This window comes from Pectinophora gossypiella, chromosome Z (genome assembly GCF_024362695.1).
Source record: "Pectinophora gossypiella chromosome Z, ilPecGoss1.1, whole genome shotgun sequence".
Lineage (NCBI taxonomy): Eukaryota > Metazoa > Arthropoda > Insecta > Lepidoptera > Gelechiidae > Pectinophora > Pectinophora gossypiella.
In genome coordinates, this window is record NC_065433.1 from 26,279,166 (window position 1) to 26,297,177 (window position 18,012).

Sequence of the window (18,012 nt, forward strand, 5' to 3'; positions counted from 1 at the left end):
TCATCAACCCTGGTGTCAGGGTTACTATTGAGCCGCAAAGATCCCTGACACTGCTCATGTTACGACTACATACCTAATGAAGTAAATAGGAGCCGAGACCAACTGCTTAACATGCCCTGATGAGATGTGATATCAACCTGCAACGTCCTGTCCAAACCACTTTTTGTGAGACGTGTATAATTCTCCACTTTTCTGACTTTGTGTTCAGCAAGCATAAGTGTTGGATAAAAACGTCAAAGGGACAAGACACGATGTCGGTGACCACGAGAATGTGGCGTCGAACCTGGATGAACTTTAGTTCACGTCCAAGAACAGACGGGGCGGGGCGCGTGCGTAAGTGTCACGCCGCGCGATGAAATCAAACACATGGTAATCTATGAAAGTGTCCATGTAGAAGTCGTTTACCGCGCGTTTTGTTTGTCGCGCCACGTCTCGCTCGCCTCGACAAACGCTGAGAGCACACTCGTCAACGCTCGCGCTTACTATGATAAACTAAAGTTACGTATAGTAATTAGAATTTCACGACCTGTGTGTTCCCGAAACTTGCATCTAGACAGGATAACTATCTTGATAGATAAATACATGCTTGGTCTGAATGTTTGGGTTTAGCAGTATTGTCCCGAAGCTTGTCCGTGAAGGTTAGAGTGAGAACAATATTCAACTTCTAAATTGGCTTTAGTTTCGAGAGGTGTTATAAAACAATATTATTAGACGAGAACTTTGGATAGAGTGGATCTAAACCGGATTCGCTTGAGACCTAAGTTTAAGATGCGGTTGTTCCATAGATGTAGAGTGGATAGTGTGTACCTACTTAGCTATATATGTATGTATATATCTACTACTTACGCAATGAAAGACTTTTTGGTTTGAACAGTATTTCTGAGGCTATACTAACCAGCGGGTTTAGCACCGTAAGCGCGTGATTCTTTCTCACAGTACTGCACAGAAAGAGACAGATGATCTCTGTCCGGCGTGGTCGACGATTTCCCTTATTCGGCTATTTTCCCCTCAGACGATCTCCCAAGCTAAGATTCGCCCTCAACTGGGCGCCTTCAGGCCTATTGTCTTAAATTTTGTACCAAGTGAGAGTTCTCAGCGCTCCCTATTTGCCCGGCCAAGTAGTTAATGTCATATACAGCAAATCTACAATAAGTTACGCAAAAAAAAACATTGTCTTCCGTAGATAAAACAGGATGTGTCAAATCTTCAGGTTAGGTAAACGAACCCTGTAAGAACGGATTGATGAGTAGATGATTATGATGGCGATTTGATAAAAAAATGGACTTCAACATATAAACAGTTACAGTGTAAAAATTGTCTTCCGTGCTTCACGTTTCACGCTTCACGTGCTTCATGAAGGCACGTTAAGCCGTTGGTTCCGGTTACTAATTACTAATGTAAGTACGTAGTCGTTACATGAGTCATGTCACGGGCCTTTGGCGGCTCAATAGTAACCCTAACACCAGGGTTGATGAGGTTGTTAATCCATCTCATAACACAAACTATAGAAGAATTGTCTTCTGGCATCTTGAGCAAATCTACAATAAGTCACGTCAAAAAAAAACCTAAAAGTAATTCAAAACATCTTTATAGATTAGTTACTCGTATTTACAGATTCTTGCAACTTTTCCAACCCAAGCTTGGATTGCGAGCGAGATTTAATTTATGGGAGTGTTCTAAAAGGTTAGGTTACACAGTGCGAGCAGCTGATGTGACAATGGACAGCTACTGTGCCTGTGTGCTCGTATGACAGTAGCTCGACTCGCCTCGCACGGTCACACTATGCAAACTGCTGGCGTCGCAGAAGACAGCTACTATACCAGTGTACTGGTATAATTCGTTTGTATCATGTCTCGTGCAATGTTGTCGCAAAATACACAAACTTTATATTTTGATCGGATGTCCACCTATCCGCCATTGTGACGCCCAAACAAGAAACACTGTTACCGCAGTGGCACGAGAGTACGAGCTACTGTCATTTCGCAAAATCGTGCGAGTTAACGACCGAGCGGCGTGCGAGTGGTGTGGTGGGGGAAGGCAAGTAGCGAGTAAAAACAACGGGAGCAACTGTCCCACTCGCACATGACAGTAACTCGTATGATGCGGTCACACGTGCGTAGTAGCTGCACCTACTCGGTCAGCTCGCATGCTAGCTCGCACTGTGTAACCTAGGCTTAAGGAATGCTGTAATTATAGTTAGTTTAGTTCCATTCTTGGAAAACACGACCTCTAATTAGTTATGCTTACACATGGCTTACACAGCATTAGATTACGGTATACGTTACATGCACTAAGTTAATAAACAGGCTCCGTGGTCCAGTGGTTGAGCGTTGGGCTCACGATCCGGAGGCCCCGGGTTCGAATCCCGGTGGGGATATATCACAAAAACCACTTTGTGATCCCTATTTTGGTTAAGACATTACAGGCTGATCACCTGATTGTACGAAAGTAAGATGATACGTGCTTCGGAAGGCACGTTAAGCCGTTGGTCCCGATTGCTACTTACTGATGTAAGTATTTTGTTACATGAGCCATGTCAGGGGTCTTTAGCGGCTCAATAGTAACGCTGACACCAGAAGAAGGAGAAGACTAAAATTAAACCCACTGGCATGAGGTAAATCTACTCGTAGCTCGGCTCTGGTACGAAACGGTGCGGGGCAGGGAGTGTCCGTTCTTAAGGGTGGACCAGACGTTCACGTTCTTTGATTTGGCTGTTATTTTTTTTTCAACTAGTGACCCACTTCCTTAGATATGTATGGAGTAAAATAAAATAAGAAAGAAAAGAAATAAGAAAGAAAAATAAATAATAAAATAAAATAAATAATATTAATTATTAAGAAAGAAATAGCGCCATAGCGCCATAATAATGATTTCTGAAGTAAGGTACAAAACGGGTCATATCTCCTAAACCGTAAATAATCGCTGAACTAAATTGGGTGTTTCTGATAGCCAATGAGACCTTTTATCGAATTATTCTCTGGGCCACCCTGTATACACAGTACTTTATTCTATGCTAGTGTAATGATACAAAGTCTTAAAATAAAATGAATGTGATACACCGTATAGTCACAAGCTATCGCCTGCCCAACATGATAGAAGAAACACAATCCTCCTTTTGGTTTTCAGGACAAAAAAATTTAAAAAAAAAACTAAAGCGGCTGAATGCGTTCTGCGTTATGTTTTTTATTCGCCCCCAATCCAGCGGGAAACAAGCAGGTTCTAAGAAAACTGGGATTAGAATAAAATAAAGCTTGCGTTATTTCTAAATTTTGAAGTTTCGCCAAAAAGAGTTTAGCCTGGTTCAGCTTAGCTGACAATAATGGTATTCGCGTGCGAATGTGAGGCAGTTTCGGTGCTGGCCGATTTCCAAAGGAGAAAATAAGGTATTTTCTTTATTTTTACAAAAAACGGCTAAGTAACTTTCAGTAGGTTTAGAAACATCAGAGGTGTTAAAATGGCCACATCGAAGCAATTCATCTAAGAAACCAATATTGCTATTTGACATTAAAGTTTGCAATGCGCATTTACTTTTATATGCGCAAATGTCAAATTGCAATATTGCTCTCCTAGATGAATTGCTTTGATGTGGCCATTTTAACCCCCCTGAAGTCACACTTGAAAATACTGAACCTGGAGAGAAATGTCAATAATTCTAATGCCAAATTGGCGAAGAAGAAGTTTGAAAACACTGGAGTAGCATTGTGGAGAATACTCTCCGATCCTAACAGTTCGTATCGGGCGCCGTCCTACCCCTACCTACTTTAGTCTTAAAACACTGTAAGCAGCTAAGGAGTAAGGAGAAGCGAGTGGAATATCTGTCTCGCTCGCACTTACGGGACTCGGCACATTTTTGTAACAGACATTTTTGTATAGAGTGTCATTGTTTCATTCACATAAACAGCTTATATACGTCCCACTGCTGGGCACAGGTCTCTCCTCAATTAACCGGAGGGGGTATGGGGCATACACCACCACGCTGCTCCACTCCGGGTTGGTGGAGGTGTTTTTACGGCTAATAGCCGGAACCAACGGGTTAACGTGCCCTCCGAAGCACGGAATCATTGTACTTTTTCCGACAATCAGGCGATTCAAGCCTGAAAAGTCCTTATCAAATACAGGACAGTCTCACAAAGTGATTTCGACCATTTCGCCATCGGGAATCGAACCCGGTCCTCCAGATCGTGAGCCTAACGCTCTAACCACTAGACTACGGAGGCTGTTCGATTGTTTCATTTCAGTTTTCATTGATCGTATTAGATTGTTTCATTCAAACCACGTCATTTACCTCACCTGCACACTTAACTAACTTTAGGTTCTCAAGGAATAAATTTTAACGAGCCGTATCGTAAATATCGTCACACTGCCTTAATCCGGAAGAAAACGTCCAAACCCGGAAAAGAGGTTTATTTCTTCCTGTTTTTTTTGGTGCAATAGACGAATTATTGCGATTGTGTTCGTCAGAATAAAATACAACGCTGTTATAGTGTGAATTGTTTCCAAATTGGAAACATGGATGTAGTGGTTAACCAAACGCAATATACAGCAAAACCGAAACGCAAGTGGTACAGATGGGTACAGACTTCCAATTTGACAGTTGTCATTGGGTAACTATCTTAAAACGTTTCTACTTAAAAATGACATAAGTGATATCACTAAAGACATTATTAAATTTATCGTAATATACATGAAGCTATAAAATTGAAAACTAATGACGTTACCTAAAGAATGAAGTTTGAAGACATTTTCTGGGTGCTTTTCCAAAAAAGATTAAGATGTCCAAATACTAGGCTGTATGGGCTAAGTTCCCTTTGCTTGCCCGAATGAGCAAATAACAAAAAACTATATTAAAAAATAAGTTAACCTAAAATGCGCGCGGAAACACTACAGACGCCTCTAAAGGACTGCAACACAGAGTTTAACACAGCCACAGGGAGCTCTCGTATTGTGACGAAATAATTTCTATAAATTAAAATAAACCCAAGTGTTTCTTACAAACAGTTTTTAATTAATATTAAAAAGTTCTGACTCAATATTAGGCTTAGTTTTACTTTCTACTAAACGTCAAAACACGAAATTACTATAGAATTTGTATAGAAAAGCACACGACGTGACGTCGTAAAAAAGTGATAAAATGTAGGACTTTTTATTATGTTTTTTTCTTGATTAAAATTCGTAAGTAAATTAAATAGAAAAAGAAAATATTTTCATTAGTTTCAGATTAGTCTTTATTTATACATATTATAAAAAAGGACATATTATATTTATACATATTAAATAAAATTATATTATTATATTATATACATATTATTATTGTAGTAATCAAAATTTCATAATTTATCTTGAACCTAGTACACGACCCATTTGAATATACTGCAATCTGTTTTTGAGAATATAAAAGAGCTAGGAGCACGTTATAATTATTCATGATATAAACATAAATTCGGAAACAATTTCCAACATCATTTCTAGGCTGGCGCTGGGAATCGAACCAGTGTTCGTCTGTGATCAGATACAGTGACTCACTTTCATTAGTTGTCTTCTTCTTCTTCTTATGGTGTGGGTTGTGAGGTGACGTACCAACCTCATCAACCCTGGTGTCAGGGTTAATATTGAGCCGCCAAAGGCCCCTGACATGACTCATGTAACGACTACTTACTTACATCAGTAAGTAGTAACCGGGACCAACGGCTTAACGTGCCTTCCGAAGCACGGATCATCTTACTTTCGGACAATCAGGTGATCTGCCTGTAATGTCCTAACCAAACTAGGGATCACAAAGTGATTTTTGTGATATGTCCCCACCGGGATTCGAACCCGGGGCATCCGGATCGTGAGTCTAACGCTCAACCACTGGACCACAGAGGCCGTTATTATTGTCATTAGTTGTTATTGTCATGTAATAAGTATATGGGTTCGAAATACTCTGCTATAATATTGATGACTTTTTCGAAAATGTAAAAACTACCTTAGAATAGAATTATATTATAGATTATTAGAAAGAATCGATCGACCTAATATCGACTGATACATCACTATGCTCAACGTCACAACACTTTGTCAGATCTGATACTCACCGCGCATTGAGACGATTGTAAAATGTTATCTTACTGAAATGTAATAAATACTTGTATTGAACGTCCTCTTCATAAATTTACTATTACCGAAGATTGAACATCAGCGTCCAAAAAGAGGGACGTAAAGTTACTGTTAATATAGCGACGTTGACCGTTCTTTACTTCAGTACGCGATTAGGCGCCGAACTGGCAACACGGGGAAGTGCGTGGTAAATACTTGCAAAAATAGAAGCTCTTTGAGCTTAAAAAAAGAGCGAAAAAAGAAGGATGGAACATCATATTTCTAATAAGTAATGATATTATAAACATTTACATTTTCGCTGTAAAACCCACCAAAATTATTATTTTAGTTTAAAATACACTAAAACAAGTACTCCCGGTCAATCCGAGTCGCAGTATATCCCGACCGCGTTACAAAGCACCACGCGCTGATATACGTAATAAGACGATGCGTACTTTCTTAATTTCACACGATTTTTCAATAAAATACGTATATACGTATATACCGCTGTGTACGAATGTATAGGTAAACACGCGCCAAAATTTCACCATATTTTTGTATCAAGCGTTGTATCTACGGTAGTGGTAAATCAATAGTCATGTTTAATAGTAGTTACGTACGGTACTACATATTTTACGCATCATTGTATTTCATGACTTGTAATATCTGAAATAATATAGTATCAATAAATAAATATCGAGGACATACTCTGTCCCCAAAATCTGAATGCAAACAGTCCATCTGTTTTCACAGTTTTATTTTGCACATTTTATGCGCCCGTTCAAAAACTTTCATTTACCGTTTATGGTTTTATAGTTTTCGATTTTGTTTTTTATTCAGTATTCATTGAGTGTTTGCTGGACGGATGGCTCCCAATGAAATGTTCAAATTCGTTCGCTCGGTTCGGTTTTGCATTTTTATATCGACACAAAACGCTTTAAAGTTTCTATTCATTCGCTAACTCGACTGTTTTCAACAGGCTTTTAGAAAAATAAAAGTTTGGAACAAAGTGTTGCAACATTTTTCATAATTCATGTTCGATATTTAATTTATAAATTTCTTATCTATAATAGGCTAGTATCCAACTAGTTCAATCAGTCACTTTTAACTAAACGTCAAAACACTAAGTGACTATGGAATTTGTATGAAAAAGCACACTGTGACGTGATACAATGTCGAACTTATTATTAGGTTTTTTTTTATTAAAATTCATAAATATTTTAAATAGAAAAAAGAAAATGTTTTTCATTTGTTTTAGATCTGTCTTTATTTAGTAATCAGAATTTCATAATTTATCTTGAATGTAGTACACGATCCAATTCTGTATTGGGCAAAACCGATCGGCTTTGGGAAGGTCAGATTGACAGTCGCTTCTAAAGCCAATTAGCTTGCGACAACAAACACTTCAGGACCCCGAAACAGACTCTACCGGCATGGTTGACTATGCCCCTCTTTCTGCGCATAGCTATCGACCAACTAGGGTCGATTGACTTCTTTAGACGACGACCCTAAATCGAGCTTCGCGCTCAAATGGGTACCCCTGAGGGTGAGGCCTGAGCCTGTTGTTTTAAATTTTGTACCGGGTGCGAGTTGTCTGCGCTCCCCATTAGTTCGGCCAAGTAGTTAATGCTACGATAAGTTACCCTAAAAACATTGTCTTCTCTGAAAAAAAAACCGGACGTGTCAAATCTTCAGGTTAGGTAAACGAACCCTGAAAGAACGGGATAACGGGTTGATGAGTTGATGATGATGGTGATTTACTTAATAAAAAAATGGACGTCAACAAAAGCAGTCACTGTGTGAAAATTGTCTTCTGTCATCTTGAGGCTCTGCTCCCGCCAATAAGAATAAAGTGGGTAGTGAGCGTCAGAATGGCCGGTCACTCGGCGTACCTATTTAAAGTTGAAATGGTGCTCAAGCATTGCTTATTTAAGTTTTTAGTGCCTATCACTAGACATTTGCTCCCAAAGTATTTTAAAATTAAATAACATTTAATGGTGACCGGCCATCCTGGCCATGCTGATGTTAGGATAACGCAAAATGCTTTGACATTTGCTTCTAACGTATTTTAGCAATTAAATAACATTTAAGGGTGACTGGTCATCCTGGCCATGCTGATGTTAGTATACCTGGCTGTAGAGTGCAAAATGGGCAAAATGTGTGTAGTAACTGAAATATATAAATATTCTAAAAAGATCGTCTCCGTTATTTTTACTATCTTTGTTTGTCTGTCATATTTCCCGTAAAACCAGTTCAGACATTGCGAAGGGGCTCTACAGAATGACTGAAAATGACTCTCTAAGGATACATGGAATAATTTATAAGCAACAAAAAAGTTTAATTTTAGTATTTTACTTTTCTGTAAGTTTTATACGTACCTATTCTTCTACGTTGGAAAACTTCCTAACTTCAAGTAATCAGAAGACAAAGCGTAGTCACTTTTGATACAAAGTTCTAAAATGAATCGTATAGGTAGTGACATTTTTTAAGTGACCTATTGTAGATTTGTAGCATGATCATGCGTCACATTTTAACAGATGGTCACCAAAACCACACACGCCCCAGACATTCCTTACAAAAATCTTATTCTTAACGTTGCTGCCTAACGTGTAATTCAATTCAAAAATATCTTTATTCAGTAGGTAACATAGTTGCACGTCGTCATATCTTTACATAACGAACTTCTCATCCGCCTAAAACTACTGCAGCTTCTCACAACCTGTACAGCCGGGGAAAAGAAGCTGCTAGAAAAAGGGCACTGGGTATAGACGTTCTTTAAAAAAAACATAAAATATTGTTATACAATGTAGTAATTTGGCTGCCTTATATCAGTTAGTGCGAGCGAGATATAGTCCATGCTCTCCCCATACTCCCTATAGTAGGACCCAGAGCATAGATTAGGTTATAGTTACTACGTAACACAGAAGGGGTGAGGTAAGCGCCTGATACGAACTGGTGCGAGGCAGAAAGTTCCCTTTCTCATATTATTCTTTAGTCTACGTTTAAGCTTCATTTTTTGAGAAACCCGCCTTATCTTGCCCGGGACGACCCATTTAAGTCAGTTTCCTTTATTTTTTATCTGTCAACCCTGGCGTCGTTTGTCCAAATTAGCGTGACACAGGCGTTAATGTGTTAAACTCTGTAATGGAGTAACGTGGAGCAAAGTGGAGTAAAGTGATATACCGTACTTTACTCTAAACGTATTCTCATTTGTATCAGTTACGCAGAGATTTTTTCCAAGTGATACAGTTACAAAGTGGAGTCGTTTTTGTTATTTATTATTTTAGGGGTTCTTTGGTGATGACCTTGCAGAGGGTTTTACCATTATGACAATGGATAATTAATATTTAAAACATACGAGTGTTAACATAAACAGTCAAAAACCAACTTAATTGCCTAGTGCAGTTTTAACTTATTTTTTTATTTCAACATGAAATACAGGGTGTTAGTGACATCGTAACGAAAACTTTGAGGGATGATTCAGGCTATATAATTCTGTGTTGATTTCAAGTGGAATTTTCCGTCGCAAAAGTATGGAACGGAAGATAATTTAAATCATGACTTCTCCGACAGGAAATTCCACTTGATATCGACTCAGAATCATGGTCTGAATCATCCCCTTCAGTATTCGTTACAGTGTCACTAACACCCATACCTACTTGTATGGCTACTGTATGTACTTGTATGGGGTGTAAGTGACATCGTAACGAATACTGAGAGGGATGATTCAGCTGATTATTCTGAGTTAATATCAAGTGGAATTTGTATCTGTATATACATAAGATATAATTTGATAGAGACGCCGCTGGTTCGGTTATTTCATGAGGTTGATTTTACAGGAAGTTCGGTGAAGCGAGGGTACGTAGTTCATTTTGCGATAGATGCACCTATTGCCATTAACCGGACACAAATCTTGTAGATTATTATATAAGTACCAGTCTTTTCTAGTAACTATTTTTGACTGCTCCTGACATCTGGTGTCGACTAGCGACATCAATGAGTGAGCGAGAGGTATAGAGAAGAGGATAGATAATATAAATAGAGTAGAGCAGACGTATATTGACATCTGACAGCAATCTTTCGCTTCTTATCAACAGATGGCGTTACAAAAATACAAACAGATACAACGAATATCCCGTTGGACTTTCGAGATAAAATGTATCCTATGACTCTCCCGCGATCAAGACGAATCCGCGCGGCTGATCAGCTGATTGTTCGAAAGTAAGATGATCCGTGCTTTGGAAGGCATTTTAAGCCATTGGTCCCGGTTACTACTTACTGGTGTAAGTAAGTAGTCGTTACATGAGGGATGTCGGGGGCCTTTGGCGGCTCAATAGTAACTCTGACACCAGGGTTGAGGAGGTTGATATTCTACCTTACAACCCACACGATAGAACAAGAAGACGAATCTAACGTCATCAAGCCGTTTAAGCTTCTAGAAGCCACAAAGAAATAGACACACTCGAAAAACATAACCCTCCTTTGGCAGTCGGGTAAAAAGGCGTTATCAAGGTTTTCACCCTACAATGTATGAATTGAATATTTTCTTTAGCTCCCCGCAATGTGGTAAAACTTGGGACTATGAAGTAAGTTATGTAAGGTTTACTGAAGTTTAGACAAGAACATTAAGGCATATTTAAGTCAAGCAAGAAAAGTATTCGAGTTATAATTTGTTTGCGTTCTTGGAAAGTGACGTACTTACCTTAGTGGTTTTAGCCGAGCGAGATATAGGGAAACCAGTGATTGAGACGTTACTATTGAAGAGGCGTCATCACTAATTATTTAACAAAAAAAAAACAGCAATAAAGTGACAGTTAGCTACTTTCTAACTAGTCACGAAATTAGTATGAAAGCACACTTTGACGTCATAGAAAAACGTGATAAAATGTCGAAAATTATTATTGCGTTTTTATTGATTAAAATTAAAAAATAAGGCAAATTGAAAAAGAAAACGTGTTTTGTCAGTTTTAGATCTGTCTTTATTTATTAATAAGAATTTTATAGTTTATCCTGAACCTAGTACATGACTCAATTGGCAGTCACTTTTGATAGGCAGTGCCATCTAAATATATAAAAGGAGAAACTGACTGACTGACATATCAACGCACAGCCTAAACGGCTAAACGTAGGCACTTGAAATTTGGAAGGGACGTAGCTTAGGTACCGTAGAGGTGCACTAAGAAAGGAATTCCCGGAATTCCCACGGGAACGGGAATTAGCGGGAAGAAACATTTGTATGAAAAAATCTAAACTGCATAAGTTAGATGCTTGAAATTTAATATGCACTTCCACACACACAAAGAGCTCTCTTTTATAACACGTCACGCGGACGAAGTCGCGGGCAAAACCTAGTTCCATATAAAGTCCATTTATTAAAAAAAACTTTGGGAAGTTGTGTAATTGTAGTATTTGCAATAAGGCCGCCTGTTGTGCTTTTCTGTATATGTTGTCCTTATATCTGTATTTTGTGTCCATTGTGCTCAATACGTATAATAACAGCCTCCGTGGTCTAGTGGTTAGAGCATTAGGCTCACGATCTGGAGGTCCGGGTTCGATTCCCGATGGGGACATTGTCGAAATCACTTTGTGAGACTGTCCTATGTTTGGTAAGGACTTTTCAGATTTGAATTACCTGATTGTCCGAAAAAGTAAGATGATTCCGTGTTTCGGAGGGCACGTTAAGCCGTTGGTCCCGGCTATTAGCCGTAAAAACACCTCTACCAACCCGCAGTGGAGCAGCGTGGTGGAGTATGCTCCATACCCCCTCCGGTTGATTGAGGGGAGGCCTGTGCCCAGCAGTGGGACGTTTCTCTGTGAGTCTTAAGAAGTTAATATAGAATCCTGATCCACACACACAAACACGCACGCACACACACGCACATTTTCAGTTAGTACCATAGTTATTAAGTAAATAGGATATTACTTATTGTAACTCAAACAATAATGAAGTAAGTATATCAATTTGGGAAGTCATTGGCTCCTGAAATACAGTTACATGAGACAATTAAACATAGCTGGCGAGGAGTGGGTACATCTTCTGCCTATTCCTTAAGGGATATAGGCGTTATGCATTTTTTGTTTTGTGTCGTGTTTATCAATACTTAAGAAAATTATATAATATATACCAAGAAGAGCTTACATGGAACAGATTAAAGAAGAGGTTAACATCGTGTCTTATAAAGTCAAGGAATTGGCCATAGACTGGAATGTAAAATGCTGCACCGACAAGGGCGTGGCTCTTAAATTGATGATAAAGAATATTTTAGACGCGGAAAAACAACAAGATATTTTAATATAGTGTGCTTATAAGCAAACGAAGCAAATTTGACAAAAGGAAACGTAACCGGTTCGCATTATAACTACCATTTATTTCTTTCGCTGACTGTTCGTCTAAAAGAAAAATGATCGCGTCTTGTAACAGAAGCGCTATTTGTTACACTAATAGTTGTTTCCCGATTTTCCCTATGTTTCTGTATACTGTATAGTACTCTTTGTGAGCCTGTCGGCATAACTGATGTCATACTCCGAGATAGAGCTGCCGCGAGTAGATTGAATCAGTGAGTTGACACGTTATGAACGAAATAAAAGTATTTCTGCGAAATACTTTCTTGATAAGGTCAAACGTCGTTTCTTATTACAGTACGGATAGGTAATATTGAAAGACTGTAAGATGAGAAATATTGATACTTTCTTGTTAATGCTTGGCGATTAGTACTCCTTCTATCGTGTGGGTTTTTTTTTGTCTTTAATTTACTTAAGGGCAATCGTGTGGGTTGTGAGGTGGATTACCAACCCCATCAAACCTGGTGTCAGGGTTATTATTGAGCCGCCATAGGCCCCTGACATGACTCATATAACGACTACGAACTTACATCAGTAAGTAGTAACCGAGACCAACGGCTTAACATGCCTTCCGAAGCACGGATCATCTTACTTTTGGACAATCAGGTGAACAGTCTGTAATGTCCTAACCAAACTAGGGATCACAAAGTGATTTTTGTGATATGTCCCCACCGCGCCATGATCACGGGATGACTGATGAGATTGGAGTGGAGTAGGTAGATCCATAATTTTCTACGGGCAGACATAATTATCTGTCTACTATCATGGCACTTGCAACAGTGTCAAAATATCGGGAGTCTCATATCCCTATTTTAAACGCGGTAAGAACCCGTTATTATGTATTTTAAATTATCCATCATGTTACATACATAAACTCACGCCTATTTCCCACCAGGGTAAGCAGAGACTATAGAATTCCATTTGTTTCGATCCTGACACACTTCTCTCGCTTTCTCCACATTCATCAATCGCTTCATACACGCACGCCGGTTCAGAGTAGATCCATCATGTTTGGAAGGACACAATTCTTCCTGTCGGATTTTACGACATGTCCAGAAAGATGAGCAGCGGAACGTGTTGTGTTTTTATTTGCTCTTAGTAAAGCTCTCAGTTCACACACACACACACACACATACACACACACACACACACACATACACACACACACACACACACACACACACACACACACACACACACACACATACACACACACACACACACAGACACACACACACACACACACACACACACGCGCGCGCTCACGCGCACACACACACACACACTGCAACCGATTCCGATTCTATTTTTATATTCTTACTTAATTACTTAATTAATGCTTGTTACATTGTGATTATTTTTGTATGCAGTGCATGCAGTCTCTAATGTAATCGCTCATATTTGTTTTATTATTTATTTATTATTTTATTTATTTATCATAGTTACAATTTAATGTTACATTTTAAATAGTAAACATCATTTTCTACTACTTTTGTCATTTTACTGTATTGGTTCTTAATTTACATTATAATTTAAGTTTAATCTTATAGCTCAAGTGGCCGAACCCCGATTACCAAGTCACAGGCCTGTGTGCTTAGTTTGGTTTATCAGAGTTCAACAATTAATTTGTAAAACTTTGCTTCTTATAAATAAAAAAAAAGTTAAATAAAGTTAAAGACGTAATTCACCTCACTTGACTGATCTAACTGGCTCACCGTCTGAATCAATCACGAGAATCGACGTCACTACGACCAAAAGAATGTGTGTGAAGTTTAGTTTTGTGTTATTGAGTATATCTTGTACAAAAACTTGAACATAAAAGATTTGATCAACTTTGATTGAAGCGAAATGGTTAGGAAGGAATAATATTGATGTTAACTTTTCCGCTGGTAAATAAAAAAAATATCAACGGAACGTGTATAGTCTGTTCTATTTTTTATTTTATTTTTATTTGGATAATCAACAGCGTTACAATAAATGCATGTACGACTGTATAACATTAATTAAACGTAAGGCCAATAACAGATTACCCCAGATTAAAAAGAAAGAAAGAAAGAAAATATTTATTTCCATATTAGACGCCACATTTACAAACTTACATTACAGAAATAAAAAAAAAAAATAGAAAAAAAAACAAAGACAAAAAGACAAATAATACAGACATTAAATACACAATGGAGGCGCCCAAAATAAAAAAAAGGATCTCCCTCAGCATAATGCCGTGATTATTATGAAGTACTTAATAATATCTAAACCATTTACTATATTACGCTATTTTCATTAAATAAACAATATTTCGTAGACAGGAGAAACTAACTGGGATGCCGTAAGCTTATTTATTACTTATATATTTATTTAGTTTTTTAGAAAGTTACCGATTAGTATTTATAATCTATATAATAATTATAATTATTGTTTTTAGTGGACATTGTTGCTTGCCGGATCTGACCTCCGGTTTGAACCGGGCTAAGGGGTTGAAGTACCCTCATTATACATTAATAACCCAATTATGTACTTCGGAAGTCATTTCCCAAACCCAAATTATTGCTATACTACCGTCCGTTCGCGACTTCGTCCGCGTGGATTTCGGTTTCCGCGATAAGAATTTCTGTTTTTTTTTTAATTGTTAAAGCCTTTGTGTTATTTTGATGTATAAGCTTAGCATCCATACTCACAAAGTTTCACATTTATAATATTAGTAAGATTCCGGTAGTAACGTAACGTTCAAACCACGTATAAGGTATCGTAGGGTTTACCTACATGAGCATGAAGGATATTATCGACATCATGAAGGATAATAGAATTGCAAAAGCGGTATATAAAGCGAAAGTTGATGGTAGGGCTGGCAGAGGAAGACCGAGAAGGACTTACGATGATCAAATTGGAGATGTCCTTAGAAAAGGTTCAATACGATCTACTCTGAACCGGCGTGCGTGTATGAAGCGATTGATGAATGTGGAGGAAGCAAGAGAAGTGTGTCAGGATCGAAGCAAATGGAATTCTATAGTCTCTGCTTACCCCGGTGGGAAATAGGCGTGAGTTTATGTATGTATGTATGTAGGGTTTACCTAAACATCATAGAAGGAAAGGCAGAGGAAAGAGAGGAAGGGGAAGACCAAGAAGAGATTTCATGGAACAGATTAAAGAAAAGGTTAACGTCGTATCTTATAGGGAAGTCAAGGAATTGGCCTTTGATAGATTGGAATGGAAAATGCTACACCGACAAGAGCGTGGCTCTTAAATTGATGATGATGAGGGTATATATTAAGTAAATTATGATTTTAGTACCAAAGTAGTTTAAAAAGTTTTCATCCTTCTGTAATAAAAACTAAAAAAGTTTTCACTAAAATATCCTAGCTCTGGTCAGTCAGTAAGATTCTTCAATACATTTGTAAAGTAGGGTACATATTTATAATTAAGTATCATAAAGGGCCTCCGTGAGGTTGACCGTTGGGCCACGGTCTCGGTGGGCCGGGTTCGAATCCCGGTGGGGACGTATCGCAAAAATCGCTGTGTGATTTTTAGTTTGGTTAGATTACAGGTTGATCAGCGAAGGTTATCCGTGCTGTAGCGGAAGGCACGTTAAACCGTTAGTTTCGGTTACTACATGAGCCACATCAGGGGCTGGCGGCTAAATAATGAACCTGATACCAGGGTTGTTGAGGTTGGTGGTCTCACAACCCATACGATAGAAGAAAAGACTTACCTATTTCAAATGACTTTTGTTTTTGTAACACTTATCCGTGGCCGGGGAAAGTCAAAAAGAGAAAATTTAAATCGAAAAAAAAATCTAACTTCAACGGGACTTGAACCCGCTCTTGTCAAACCGGGACGAGCATGTTAACCATTAAACCACCGGGCCCTCCTCCTGTCCATGCGAAATTCTTTTCGATCTATGTATCATCATTAAAATTTAAAAATGACACAAATGCCTAAATTTAAATCTGCTTTGACAAACTGGCTTTTCCAGCATTGCTTTTATAGTGTGAAAGAATATTTAGATAGGGATAAAAATATTGACTAAAGAATATTATCCTTGGGTGACTGAGTATTTGTAAAATTGAAATCTATTTTATTCTGTTATTTGTATTGCTGAAATTGTAAAAATCAAATATTTGTATGCTTGCATGCAGGTTGAATACACATGTGCCTCAGTATTGTATAACATCATTATGTACTGTATTCACACAAATAAAGGTTTACTTTACTTTACTTTACTAAACCGACGCCGGCGTCATCTATCTAGAAGATTGAGTACTAATATTACCTACTTCATATGTTTTGACGTCATTAAGACTAGTACTGATGAGCTCGGTGGCGCAGCTGTAAACGCGCTCGGTCTGCGATTGTTGGAGTTAAGCAACTTTCGCAAAGGCCGGTCTTAGGATGGGTGACCACAAAAAAGAAGTTTTCATCTCAAGCTCCTCCGTGCTTCGGAAGGCACGTTAAGCCGTTGGTCCCGGCTGCATTAACAGTCGTTAATAACCATCAATCCGCACTGGGCCCGCGTGATGGTTTAAGGCCCGATCTCCCTATCCATCCATAGGGAAGGCCCGTGCCCCAGCGGTGGGGCGTTAATGGGCTGATGATGATGATGATGAAGACTAGTACTTACCTCCTCTCAGTTCGCAAGTGAGTGCGAAGTCGCCGCCCTCCTCAAGAGGGCCGATCACTCCCGCGAGGTCTTTTCCGGCGCTGTCGTAGAGCAACATCTGGTGCGGAGGTACTGGACAACAAAAAAAAAAAGATTTATAAGTAGGTACCATTAGACAAGAATCGATAACATACATCACTATGTTAACGAACTAGTCAAATCGGTTACTTTTTACTAAACGTCATAACATAACATAAACAGCCTATATACGTCCCACTGCTGGGCACAGGCCTCCCCTCAATCAACCTGAGGGGGTATGGAGCATACTCTACCACGCTGCTCCAATACGGGTTGGTGGAGGTGTTTTTACGGCTAATAACCGGGACCAACGGCTTAACGTGCCCTCCGAAGCACGGAATCATCTTATTTTTTCCGACAAGTGATTCAAGCCTGAAAAGCCTGAAAGTTTACTAAACGTCAATACACGAAATTATTATGAAATTTGTATGAGAAATTAAAATGTTTAAATTGTACCTTGTTTGAGTAATAAAGAATTTTTATTTTTTATTATTATTATAAAGCACACTGTGACGTCATAGAAAAACGTGATAAAATGTCGCACTTATTTTTTTCTCGATTCAAATTCATAAATAAAAAAAAAAATAAAAAAAAAAAATAAAAAAAAATAAAAAAAATGTTTTCCGTTAGTTTAAAATCTGTCTAAGTTATTTATTTTAAAAGAGTTTTAAGACTTATTTATCTAAGTTTTAATAAGAAGTTGATATTTCTAACCTAACCCTCATTATTACAATTTAAACAACAAATCTCGTAGTGTCATGTGTATTCAAATAAGTGTTTTTCTTCAAGTTAACCACAATATTTATTCAAATTCAAATTCAAAAATATCTTTATTCAGTAGGTAACATAGTTACACTTTGAATCGTCAATTTTTACATAACGAACGTCTCATCCGCCTAAAACTACTGCAGCTTCTCACAACC

The 18,012-nt window shown here is 38.2% G+C and overlaps 1 protein-coding gene across 1 annotated transcript in view; it reads right to left on the reverse strand.

Annotated features, from left to right (window-relative positions):
• LOC126379766 (B-cell receptor CD22-like) overlaps positions 1–18,012 on the reverse strand; it is a 107,520-nt gene that overhangs the window by 32,905 nt on the left and 56,603 nt on the right. Inside the window, exon 4 of the mRNA XM_050028584.1 lies at positions 17,033–17,143. Coding sequence (XP_049884541.1) covers positions 17,033–17,143 — 111 coding nt within the window. The remainder of the gene's footprint in view (positions 1–17,032; positions 17,144–18,012) is intronic.